At 40.2% G+C, this 12,480-nt stretch overlaps 1 protein-coding gene across 1 annotated transcript in view; it reads left to right on the plus strand.

Moving 5' to 3' along the window:
• The window catches only part of LOC126100993 (uncharacterized), a 490,542-nt gene extending 479,365 nt beyond the window's left edge, over positions 1–11,177 (plus strand). The window contains exon 4 of the mRNA XM_049911660.1: positions 9,662–11,177. Coding sequence (XP_049767617.1) covers positions 9,662–9,695 — 34 coding nt within the window. The 3' untranslated portion in view covers positions 9,696–11,177. The remainder of the gene's footprint in view (positions 1–9,661) is intronic.
• The last annotated feature ends 1,303 nt before the right edge of the window (positions 11,178–12,480 follow it).

Below are 12,480 nucleotides of genomic sequence, written 5' to 3' on the forward strand. Positions count from 1 at the left end.
ACCCAAGACAAAACTATAGTACACAAAGACAGAGACGAGTTAAAAAACGACTATACATCAGTCCCAATTGACATGAGAGAAGATAGCTAAAAACAGGGACGTAGAGAAAGGGCTAAAAAAAAGACACCATACAGAAACGGAGATACAAAACTAAAAATTAAATGACCTTCGCCATATTGCTTTAGCGGATAAAAAGTAAAACATGGTGAACAGCCTGCACGTCATTTGCTAAAATGACCATTAACTCAGATGGCAAACCCAAGCGGGAATGTAAACAGTTAAAAAAATGGGCATTCCGTAAGGAAGTGGCGGACAGTTAAAACTTTGGCACATTGTGTGCAAAGTGGTGGGGTAGCACCACTTATTAAATGATGATGGCTAAAAAGGCAGTGTCCAATACACAGCCAAGTTAAAATGCCCTCTTCCCAGCGGGAGGGCCGAGAGGAGGTCATGCAAGTCTCTGGGAGAGGCTTAATAAGCCAGAGCTTATTCCCATGATGGGAGGACCATTGGTGATGTCAAAGGAACACCACCTCCTGACAGACAGAAACATAGAGACCATCAGAGGGAATACAGGAACTAGCAGGCTGAGGTACGAGGACTGCAGCCTTGGCAGCAGCATCAGCAGCCTCGTTTACTGGCAGACCAACATGACCAGAAACCATATAATATCACAGTGGTTCCACCAAGAGTGAGCAAGTGACAGTTTTCCTGGAATCGTTGCACAAAGGGATGGGTGGTGTACAGTGCACATAGACTTTGAAGGGTGCTGAGTGAGTCTCAGCAGAGGACACAATTGAAAAATCGGTGTCGCCGGATGTATTCCATGGCCTAATACAGGGTGAAGAACTCGGCCATGAATACTGAGCAGTGTGCCAGAAGCCGATATCGAAAGACACTGGTACCAATGGCAAAGGCACACCCGACCCCACAATCAGTCCGAGAGCCATCAGTGTACACAAAGGTATTATCGCGAAGTTCCACGCAAAGGTTGGTAAACTGCAGGGGACAGAGTGAAGCTGGAGTAGGGTCCTTAGGAAGCAAATGAAGGCCAAGGTTAACATGGGTCACTTCGTGACACCAAGGTGGTAAAGGGTTCACAACCACCAGGAAAGTTGCAGGTAGGGTGAAGTTAAGCCACGGTAGCAAGTGCCAAAAGCAGACTCCAGGATGTAAGAGAGAAGAGGGGCGGGCCCCATACTCGCGATGAAAGGAATAATCAAAGAAGGATGGGTGGCCACATATGGCAGACAAACGGCATGCATATCTGCTGAAGAGGATGTCATGGCAGTAGGGCAGCAGTAGTTCGGCAACTTCTGCATACAGACTCTCAACCAGGCTAGTGTAAAAGGTGCCAGTGGCCAAACTGATGCAACGATGGTGGATAGTGTTGAGACGGCATAAGAGAGATGGACGTGCAAAGGTATAAACAAAAAACCCACAGTCAAGTTTCAAATGGACAATGGTCCGGTACAAACGGAGGAGGGTGGCCCAATCAGCACCCTAGGAAGTAGCGCTGAGGACACTTAGAACACTGGGGAACCACGAACAGCAGGCTACCAGGTAAGACACATGGGAAGACCAAGAGAGCATGAGCCCCAGTAATTTTGTAGTTTCAATGAATGGAAGGGCAACAGGTCCAAGATGTAAAGATGGTGGGAGAAACTATTTGCACTGCCAGAAATTCATACAGATGGTTTTATCAGTGGAAAAACGAAAGCCACTGTCGATGCTCCAGGAGTAAAGATAATCAAGACACCGCTGAAGATGCCACTCAGTGAGACAGATCCATGGAGAAGTGCAATAGGTGGCAAAATCTTCAACAAAAAGGGAGCCGGAGATTGTGCATTTGTTAGTAATTGCGAGACTTGAACCATCATACCAGCCGGGCATGAATTATATGTTCCATCACTTTGCAGATGGAGCTGGTGAGAGAGACGGGGCAGTAGCTACAAGGAAGATTTTTGTCCTTACCGGTCTTAGGTATGGGTATGACAGAGGCTTCACACCAAAGTCTGGGAACTGCGTCCTCTGCCCAGATGTGATTGTATGTATTAAGCAGAAAGTGCTTGCCCGCAAGAGAAAGGTGCTGCAACATCTAAACGTGGACAGTGGCCCTAGGGCAGAGGATCGGCATAAACTGAGAGCATGATCGAGCTCCCTCATAGTAAAGGCATTGTAGCGCTCACGATTCTGAGAAGAGAAGGATATTGCCTGAGCCTCCTCTGCTCATTTCTGATGGAGGAAGGCAGGGTGATAGCTCGAAACTTCCCCAAAATAGCAGCTCAAGGTGTTGGAGATAGCAATAGGGTCCACAATAACACTGTTTGCTACTGTCAGGCCGGAAATTGGTGAATGGATCTTAGTCCCAGAGAGCCAGTGGAAGTTGGCCCATATGACAGAGGAAGGCGTGGAACTGTTAAAAGAACTAGTGAATGAAATCCAGCTAGCTTTTTTGCTGTCCCGAAGAACACGAAGATACTTTGCATGCATCTGTTTACAATGAATACAGTTTGCCATCCTCATCACGACTGGGGAAATCTTGTTCTTAAAAGGTCGCTATGAAGGAGTAAAGCCACCAGTCATCCTTAGTAAGCTCCCATTTGGGTGTGCACGTGGGTGGGGTAGGAGTCAGCAAACGGACAGCACATGGGAAACAGTCACACAAGTAAGCATCAGAAAGAATGGACCACTCAAGACAATGGGCAAGCTGGGCAGTGCAGGAGGCTAGGTCCAAATGGGAACAGGTGTGTGAGGAGTTGGAAAGGAAAGTGGGTGCTCCGGTGTTAAGGCAGAAGAGGTTGAGTTGATTAAGAAGATCAGCCAAGAGGGCACCTCTCCACAGGTTCTGGGAGAAACCAAAGGGAATTATGCACATTAAAGTCACTGAGTAGCAGAAATGGGGAAGTAGCTGCCCAAGAAGCTGAGGGAAGTCTGCCCTGGTGACATCGAATGACGGAGGGACATAAATAGTACAGAGGGAAAAAGTCAGGTGGGGAAGGAAAAGGCGAACTGCAACAGTTTGAAGATCAGTAGTCAGGGAGATGGGGTGACTATGAATGTCATTCCATATCAGCAGTATGACGCCCCCATGAGATGGAATGCCGACCTCAGGGGGAAGGTCAAAATGAACTGGGAAGAAATGTGAAAACTCAAAGCAGTCGTGAAGTCAAAATTTCATTTCATGAAGGCAGAGTACAAGGGGATTCTGCGATGCTAAAAGCAGCCATAAATCCTCTTTGTAGGACCAAAGGCAGAGAATGTTCCATTGGAGGAGAGTCACTATGAGGAAGAGATGTAGGGGTGTTATCTCGGTGGCTGCTGAGTGACGGCCTATGAAGAGTCGCTAGTACAGGGCACAGAAGGCGGAGGATCCTGCTCCATGGGGTCCACAGAAGCATCGGCTTACTTGTGCTGTGAGTCTGTGGAATCCAATGCTGAAAAACAGTTGGCAGTGTGCACCGGCGACACAGAGGCCGGCTGGCTTAAGGTAACACGTGACAACACTGTCGAAGAGGATCTTCAACTCGGCGAAGGTGAAGACCGTTTGCCTTTGGTGGACTTCTTCGATCCTTTATGGTTAGAGGAAGGTTCGGGTGTTGTTTGGCTGGAGGGACGTCACTTGAGTATTCCTTCTGTCCTTGCCGGCCTACTGGTTGTGTAGCTGATGGCTTTGCCTCTTGAGACGAGAGTTTGATGGCTTGTTGCACACGTGGGTGAGGGGGTGGCGATGATACCTTGACACTGGGCGATTTCACAACCTGAGCTGAATTTGAGGTCACATGTTTATGTGGCCACGTAGGTGCCAGATGGGAAAACGCAGCGTTTGCGACTAGCCAGTAACTTGTGAGCTACTGGGTACGGCATTTTTTCCTTTACCTGGATCTCTTGGACAGCCCGCTCATCAAGATACGTGGGAAAATCCCGAGAGGCAGCAGCATAGCCGCCATTGCAGTTGATACAGCTGGGAGAAGGAGGCAGACAATCACCCTCACGCACATCCCTACCACAGGTTACCCATTTAGCTGGGTGTTGACAAGACATTCTAGTGTGGTTGATATGATGATACTGTGCATTGGGTTCAGAATTTGTGGTCGGACTGTGATAATTTCATAGTCTGCTTTGATCTTGGACAGAAGCACCTTTCTATCAAAGGTTAGAAAATGAGTGTGGGTGGGCACTAAGGAGGAATCTACCTTTTTCATCAACCGATGGATGGCAATGACACCCTGAGCAGAGAGGTAAGATTGAACTTCAGCCTTGGTTGGACCATCGAACAGCCTAGTGTAAATAACACCATGGGAATAATTCAAAGTTCTATGGGCCTTGACACGAACAGGGTAGCCGTGGAGAAGCGAGGCAGCAAGCAGTTGTTGTCCCTGAGAATCAGAAATAGTCCCCAAAAGCAAAGTGCCATTCCGTAAACGAGAGCAGGATTTCACAGGGTCAGCAATTGCATCAACACCTTTCTGAATAATAAATGGATTTACCATGGCGAAGGACTGACCATCTTCAGTATGTGTGTATGACTCCGTAGTGTTACCACCTAGGACGCAGGAGGCCTGGGTTCGATTCCTGGCAGGGGAGTGGGTGTTGTGTAACCTTCATCATCATTGACTTGCAAGTCGCCAATGTGGCGTAAGCTATAAAGGACTTGCAATATGGCAGCTGATCTCCCCTGAATGGGGCCTTCCAACCAACAATGCCATATGGTCATTTCATTATTCCCCCCCCCCCCCCCCCCCCAAATACGTGAGACTAGAAGGAACCATGGTGCAGTGGGAAGCCTCATTACGTTTATGTTTCGTAGGCATTGATTGTGAAGATGATTGGCTCATTGTGAGAAAATTCCCCATGATTGCCAGTGTCTCCAATGATGCTCCTACCAACTGGGGACTCCCTTCACAAGGGTGCGCACCTGCCTTAGGTGATTGTTCACACCTCAAGCCACACCTCCCGAACACCCGACAGAGGAACCAATTGGCAATTTAGGAGGGTTGCAGCTCAGGCAATCGCCCCTCCCTGGGCCTGACTTGTACCAGGGGGGTACGTGCAAACCCTATCTGTCAACCCGGGGTTGGTATTACGCATTACCCAGTCACCTGTTATGGATCAGACACAGGGTTCAGCCTTCAGGAGCACACAGGGAGGAAGAAGAAAGAGAGGAACCTCAAACACCAAAGCAGAGGAACAAGAGGAGAAGGGAAACAAAGAAAGGAAAAGGGAGCAAAAAACAGTGGTGAGACTGTTCTTACGTCAGTGACAGACAATGTGGAACATTCCCAATAACACCTCAGACATATTCCCCAAGGGAGGGGAAAAAGAATAGCAAGAGGATATACATGAAGCTTGGAAGGGAAAAGATGCTGCAAAGGCTGGTACCCTCTGGTAACCAAGCAAAAACCCGCCAAAGAGTGTTGACCCCCCTGGGGGATTTCCTGTAGTTGATTGGCACATGTGACACAAACATAAACAGCACAGAGATATCACCAACTTTCGAGTCATCACACTCTGTGTAGCTTAAATACATCCCCATACCAACTTTTGAGATATTACACTATCCAGCTTCAGTACATGCACAGTCACACAGGCAGACAATGCATACACCCAGAGCAATGATATGGATACTAAAAAGCAAAAAGGAGTTTCTGTGAATAGAAAAATTTAGTTTTCACCATAATTTCCACTGTGTTTGATCACTGATTCAGCAAGATTTCTTGAGATAAAATTTGTTTTAACCCTTCATAATACACATTTACAGCACATGTAACGTCTTTGTTCCAACAAAACTGTTTTGAAGCCCAGTTTGTCATATTTGTCATCTTAAAGGCTGATACATCAATAGATGTGAACTATTTTTTTGCTCACTGCTTTCATCACTCATTTCCACTTCAACTAAATACATAAATGGTCATGTACTACTGTGCAACCAGTCACAGATTTATCCTTATCAAAACTGTCAAGCATGTTGGTATAAGGTGACTCACAATGGAATCTTCATCACTTTTCTCACTATCTAAAAGGTTATCAGTTTACTTCTATGGAGCACTTTCTGCTTAAGGGGCTCCGGAAAGGCTCAAAATCATGAAAAGTTCAATTTTTACTTTTTTGCGTTTTCTGAATCTGCAGACTATATTACCTTTTAATAGATATATAATTTATTCAATTCCGAAGACTACAATTATTTTTAAATTTTTTTTTGAAATGTGTTCCACATGGGCGTGACCCACTGTGGCGCTGTTAAACTGCTGTCAAATGGTATTATTATTAACGTCCGTGTTTATCAGGTACATTTTAGTGATGTGAGACAGAGTATGTGATGTGAGACAGAGTATGTGTTGTGGCTAACCTGTGATGGTTCAATATATATTGCTGGTGTGATTGTCGATTGTTTCATGTTTATTTACTCTGTCGTTATCTCGAAAATATTCGTAATTGATTCTGTTTCTTGAGTCTCTGTTTTGTTGAAGTATAATAATGAGTAAAAGTAAAGTTATTAGAAATCCTCTGAAGGCTTTTAAGAAAAGGAGAAATGTTGGAAAGCCAAAGGTATGTGTTATTACTGTAAACAATAAAGACGATAACCAAGTGAGTGAACCTAAGCTCTCAAGTACACCTGCCCATAGCAGTCAAAGTGGGAAAGAAAATACTTCACAGAAGAAGCTTGGTTCAATGAGTGAAAACTATGAATGTTTTATGGGCGAATCGGATGTGAATGAAATATTTGATATGTCGGTTCTCAAATGAATTTTTTCAAACTGTGTAAGATGTATTCATTGTAGTGAAGTTGGTCTGGAACTCTCCATAATGAAGCACGTAGGACTTGCTAGTGAAATACAACTGAAATGTGATAAGTGTTCATACATGACCACCTTTTGGAACAGTGTTGCAGTAACTGCAACTGAAGAAAATGGTAGCAAAATCTACGAACACAACATTAGATTTGTTTATTCTTTGCGTTCAGTTGGTAAGGGTGCTACTGCAGGTGCAATTTTCTGTGGCATCATGAATCTTCCAAATCTCCCAACCAAGTTTACGACCTATAATAAATTAATAGGGTCTAAAGTAGAAGATGTCTGTATAGAATCTATGAAGAACGCTGTGGAAGAGGCAGTATGGAAAATAATGGTAACAGAGATTTGACTGCAGCGTTCGATGGTACCTGGCATAAACGGGGACACACATCTCTTCATGGTGTAGTATCTGCCACCAGTATGTATACAGGGAAAGTTTTAAATGTAGCAGTAATATCAAAGTATTGTAGATGTCCACAAAAATATAAAGGTACACATGAAAATAATTGCAAAGCTAACTATAGTGGCAGTAGTGGAGATATGGAAGTGGATGGTGTTGCCAGTATATTCCAGCGTTCTGAGGTGTGTGATAAAGTGCGATATGTTAATTACCTTGATGACGGTGATTCTAAAAGTTTCAAACATGTTCAAGGACTGAAGCCCTATGGTGATGATGTAGTGCAGAAATTTGAGTGTATTGGACACGTACAGAAGCGAATGGGAACAAGACTTCGGCGACTGAAAGCTTCATACAAAAAACAAAAACTCAGTGATGGTAAAGGGTTGGATGGGAAGGGAACGTTAACTGACAGTGTAATTGACAAAACACAGAACTATTATGGAATGGCTATTAGGAAAAATACACAAAGTGTCGACGAAATGAAGAAGGCTGTTTGGGCTCTTTTTTTTTTTTCATACTTCTTCAACCGATGAAAATCCCCAACATAGCTTGTGTCCCACAGAAGAAGACGGTTAGTGTAAATATAACAAAGGATTGCTAACTGGTGAAGTGTACACTCATAAGCATAGTCTGCCTCATGCAATAATGGAAGTGATAAAACCTATTTTCAGAGACTTAGCAGCACCTGAACTGTTGAAAAAGTGTATTCACGGAAAAACTCAAAATGAAAGTGTAAATAGTGTTATATGGTCGAGAATCCCCAAGACCGTATTTGTTGGAATAGAAACACTTCACTTTGGTGTGTATGATGCTGTTGCGACTTTCAATGATGGCAACATTGTAAGGTGCAAGGTATTTAGAAATATGGGAATGAAGATAGGTTCTAACATGGTACGATCGATGCTTGCTTTAGACAAGGAACGCCTTCGGGCTGCAGACAGGGCTGTAAAGAGTCTAGAAATACAAGCAAGAGTAAACAGGAGGAGGAACAAGAGGAAGCTGGAGGAGGAGTTTGCAGAGGATGAAGATAATCCATCCTATGGACCTGGAATGCACTAAAAAGTTAATCCAATCTTTGTCGCTCGATTCCCAAAACTTTTATTTTCTCATACTAATTACATGTTTTCTAAGGATATTCCAAACATATTTGTTTCAAACTTTCAGTAAATGTTACACAGTACCTTCTGCATAATTTAACACAGCCTTTTTCCAAAAAACTGTATATTTTTGAATATATAAATAAAAAATTGCAAAAAATGTTGTGAATTTTCATTACAATTGAAAAAAAAATCATCTTTAATAACTGAACTAAAATTTTGTAAAATCCCTGTGTTAAGTTGTAGCCCATATTCCAATAAATAATCTGTAAAAAGTTCAACTTCCTACCTCAAATACTTTGTGAGGAAAGATGTACTTTATAAGCGTTATTTTAACATTGCAAGTATAGTGCGTTCCGGAGCCCCTTAACCAGTCTTTGACTCTGACTGTGGTTTTGTGTCTAGTATGTAATAATATAATACAACTTTTCCAAACATGCTCTGCTAATAACAAACACAGTGCCCATCACAAACTCATATTTTTCATATGCAGATGCTCATTCTCAATTATATGTACCCATTCACAGGAGATATCCACCAGTTCAACAATATCAGGACTCTTAATGTGACGGTTTCTTACCACGATAAAATTTTATTGATAATTTCTTTCAGAATATCAGAATCAGTAGAGCAGCTAGAACCTTTTGAAACAATAGTGCTTGCATGACCAAAACTGTAAAAAATGCCACTCTGAAACACCTATGAAATTGACTCTCTTCGTATTTGCACATTGCTCTTTGTTTTGAAATAAAAATATTTCATCACTGCACAATTCCTCTTCTTACCAATTTTTACAAGATATACAAGTAAGGTAGCTGCCAATAAACAATTATATATTGCGTCTCTTTCAAAGATTGAACAAAACCAATAAGAGAGTCACACTCGTCAACTGTACTACTGATTAAAAATTTCATGCAATTTCGCATAAATTTAGCAAATTTTTAAATTCATCTTGGTTAAAAATTGAAAGAGAACGTAAAGTATCTGACAAGAACAAATGTTATATGTTCAAGAAAGTGAGTTTCCCTGACAGAAGTTAATGGGAAGCCAAAGTAACAGACTAAGAAAGAAGTCATTCAGTAATGAGGACTTTTGAAAAGATGATACTAGACATGTTTTTGCAGTTTCTGAAAAATACAATAGGAACTACTCTTTAAACACCAAGGAATGCTAACATCTTTGTCATTATCACTGAACAAATATCTATGATCCCATAGACAACAGCAAAATGTGCTTTCATCCTGTTCCTTAGAAGACTCTTGCCAAAATTATGTCAGTAAACATGCAACATCTTTTTAAACGCTAACTGTCTACTGATACCAGAGAGATATTTTAGATGTTACAGTACTATTTAATTTATCTATTTTCAGGGACCAGTACCTTTTCCGACCAGAAGAAGAATAAACCATAAAATCAGCAGAGGATCAACACTTCACTGCATCTTCTAATTACTTGTTTTCATTATCTGATAAGAATAAGTAATTCACTATCAGTATGAAACTTTCATGTGCTGCCTATAATTCATTCTATATGTCCAGAATGAACTTGGAAAGTAGGAAAGAGGTACTGACAGATTAAAGCTTTTAATTTGGATGACTCAGTTGGTAGTGCTTCAAGGAGAGCAGCTCAGTTCCATTTCCTGTTCAGAACAAAATTTTAGTAAGTAAGCAAGTTTTGATTCTAAGTGTATTTGTGATATTATTGCATGAATGTTATGGCTGAAAAAATGTATGTCTCGTGTGGCACTGTCAGTATGTACTCATATTTCTTATCTTATACCATTACGGAAAATCCCAAATGAAAGTTAATAAACGCTCACTACAGAGACGAAGTGTTGGGCAGGCACATTAAGTGACTGCTGCTCCATTGCAGCATGTTCTACCCCACCTGGACTTGACTGAAACTCAAAAATTAAGTCTGGGCAAGTGCACATTATGACGAAGAAAAGAAGTTTTACAGTTGAACAGTGTTAATCACCACTCTAATATGCTTGCCCACTTCTCAATACTTCCTCTGTGTGCTCTGTCCTCAAACTATTTTGTTCAGTCATTGTATCTTGCATCTAATCAGTTTCCTAACCATTATAATTTCAGTAAATGATTTTATTGTATAAGACAACATTTTAAGTCGATTTTCCTTACAAAATACCAACAAACATTTTTATTCAAATACAATCCAACCCACAAACATAAATAAATTACTTAGACTGCCGAGTTTCACACAGAAGTTATTTTTCAGTGGGTGGGAAAGCTCAATTGCCTCAATCCAGCAAACAGTCTGCTTTATTCTCTAAAACGCAAAAATATTTACAAATTGCACTGTTCATAGGCAGTCACAAATAACTTTAAAATAAACAAAATATGAAGATCATTTACAAAAATACATTTTAAAAAAGAATGTTTCACAATAAACTTACAAAAAACAGTATTTTAAAAGACCATTATCAGACATCATAGAAAATTACAGACCTAGTTGACAATGATGGATAATTCATAACATTGTTATCTTCACAGAAGTGATGTTAATTTTCACTGTGCAACTGCAAGTATTTACAGCTGCTATGAGCCCTCAGTTCTTGCTACAATGGTTTATAGCTTTTCTTGTCAGATTTGTCAATTACTTTGATCATGTGGGTCTGTGTTAGTTATTAAACAAGATACAAAAACATAAAATCACATGTTTTATTTAGTCCTCCTTACCCAATATACTAATTGACATTAAAAATAATAAATTCATATTTCACATTTATATCTCAGAGCTAGGTTCTACCTGATATATTTCCACCTTTGCCAGAAATGTATAGATGCACCAATTTATTCTAATAAAATGTCAATTTACATTGTATTATAAGCTAAATGTCAATAAAATATATGTACATGTCATGATTTCTGTGGGTTAGTTTCATTTTGGAATAAAGATCTTTACCCCACCTCATTTATTATTTCTTTAATATACAGCCGAACATGTATCATAAGTTTTTCTGCAAGTGTTAATTCAATATAAAGTGCAAACATTTCCAAAAAGCTGAATAAAATAAATTACTTCACAGGAATTTTAGATATGTACAAGCTTGTAATAATAATAATAATAATAATAATAATAATACTATTTTATATTTATTATTATTATTATTATTATTATTATTATTATTATTATTATTATCATTTGTTCATTCTCTGATAATTTTGTAGAATGATATAAACAAAACACTTTCTAAAGAAGTATACAATATGGTACACAAATAGGAGAACATTTCATATGGAAGCAAATGTTTGATTTAATATTGTATAAAAGCAATGAACATCTTATCACCACCATCAGAATCCCCCCCGACCCACACACACACACACACACACACACACACACACACACACACACACACACACTATTTATCATGCCAATCAAAAGGCAAAATTCCTTTATTAACATCAGAAAATAAGACAATTTCAGCAAAAAGAATTCAGTATTCAGGATTACAGTATTTTAATAGTATATACAAAGGAGTAGTACACACTGACTTATAACTGCATACTCTACCTACATCTAGCACAATTTTTGTGTCATGGTGGCATATCAAAACAAGACTAACACAAAAGCAGAACTAATGAACATATCTCTGCATGTGACAATCATATATGAATACACAAATATGTCAAGAAAAGGAATTTCTGATAAATAAGGAGACACTATCATCAAACATAATAAGCTGTAGCTAAATATGGTGACAGATTCAAGTGTTTGTAATATTCCTGTGCGCGAAAATTACAGCTCCGTAGTGAAAAACAGTCATTATGTGAATGATAATGGTGTTACAACGAAATTAAATGAACGTATTATCAGCCTACAGAAAATTTTCGAAGTGCTTCTTAAAGAAATTGCATGGCTCAAGAAAGAAAATTATGATCTCCGATCAAAACAAGGTACGTGCTACACGTGGGACTCGGTGCAAAACATTTCGCCTGCTTCCAAAAACAGGAACAAAGCTACGTTTAAAAACAACAAAAAAGAAGTGTTAAATCGTGTGAACAATGACCACAATGTTAATTTCGTGCATGAAAACTCGTTTGAAGTACTCGCAATTGTAGACAGTGAGGGTAAAACAAGCTGTTACGAGTCGCTTGGGAAGAAAAACATTCTAGATAGTAGGCCTAAAATCACCAGTGAACAGTCTAAACACATCAAAAAATCT

Source organism: Schistocerca cancellata, chromosome 9, assembly GCF_023864275.1.
Source record: "Schistocerca cancellata isolate TAMUIC-IGC-003103 chromosome 9, iqSchCanc2.1, whole genome shotgun sequence".
NCBI classification, from domain to species: domain Eukaryota; kingdom Metazoa; phylum Arthropoda; class Insecta; order Orthoptera; family Acrididae; genus Schistocerca; species Schistocerca cancellata.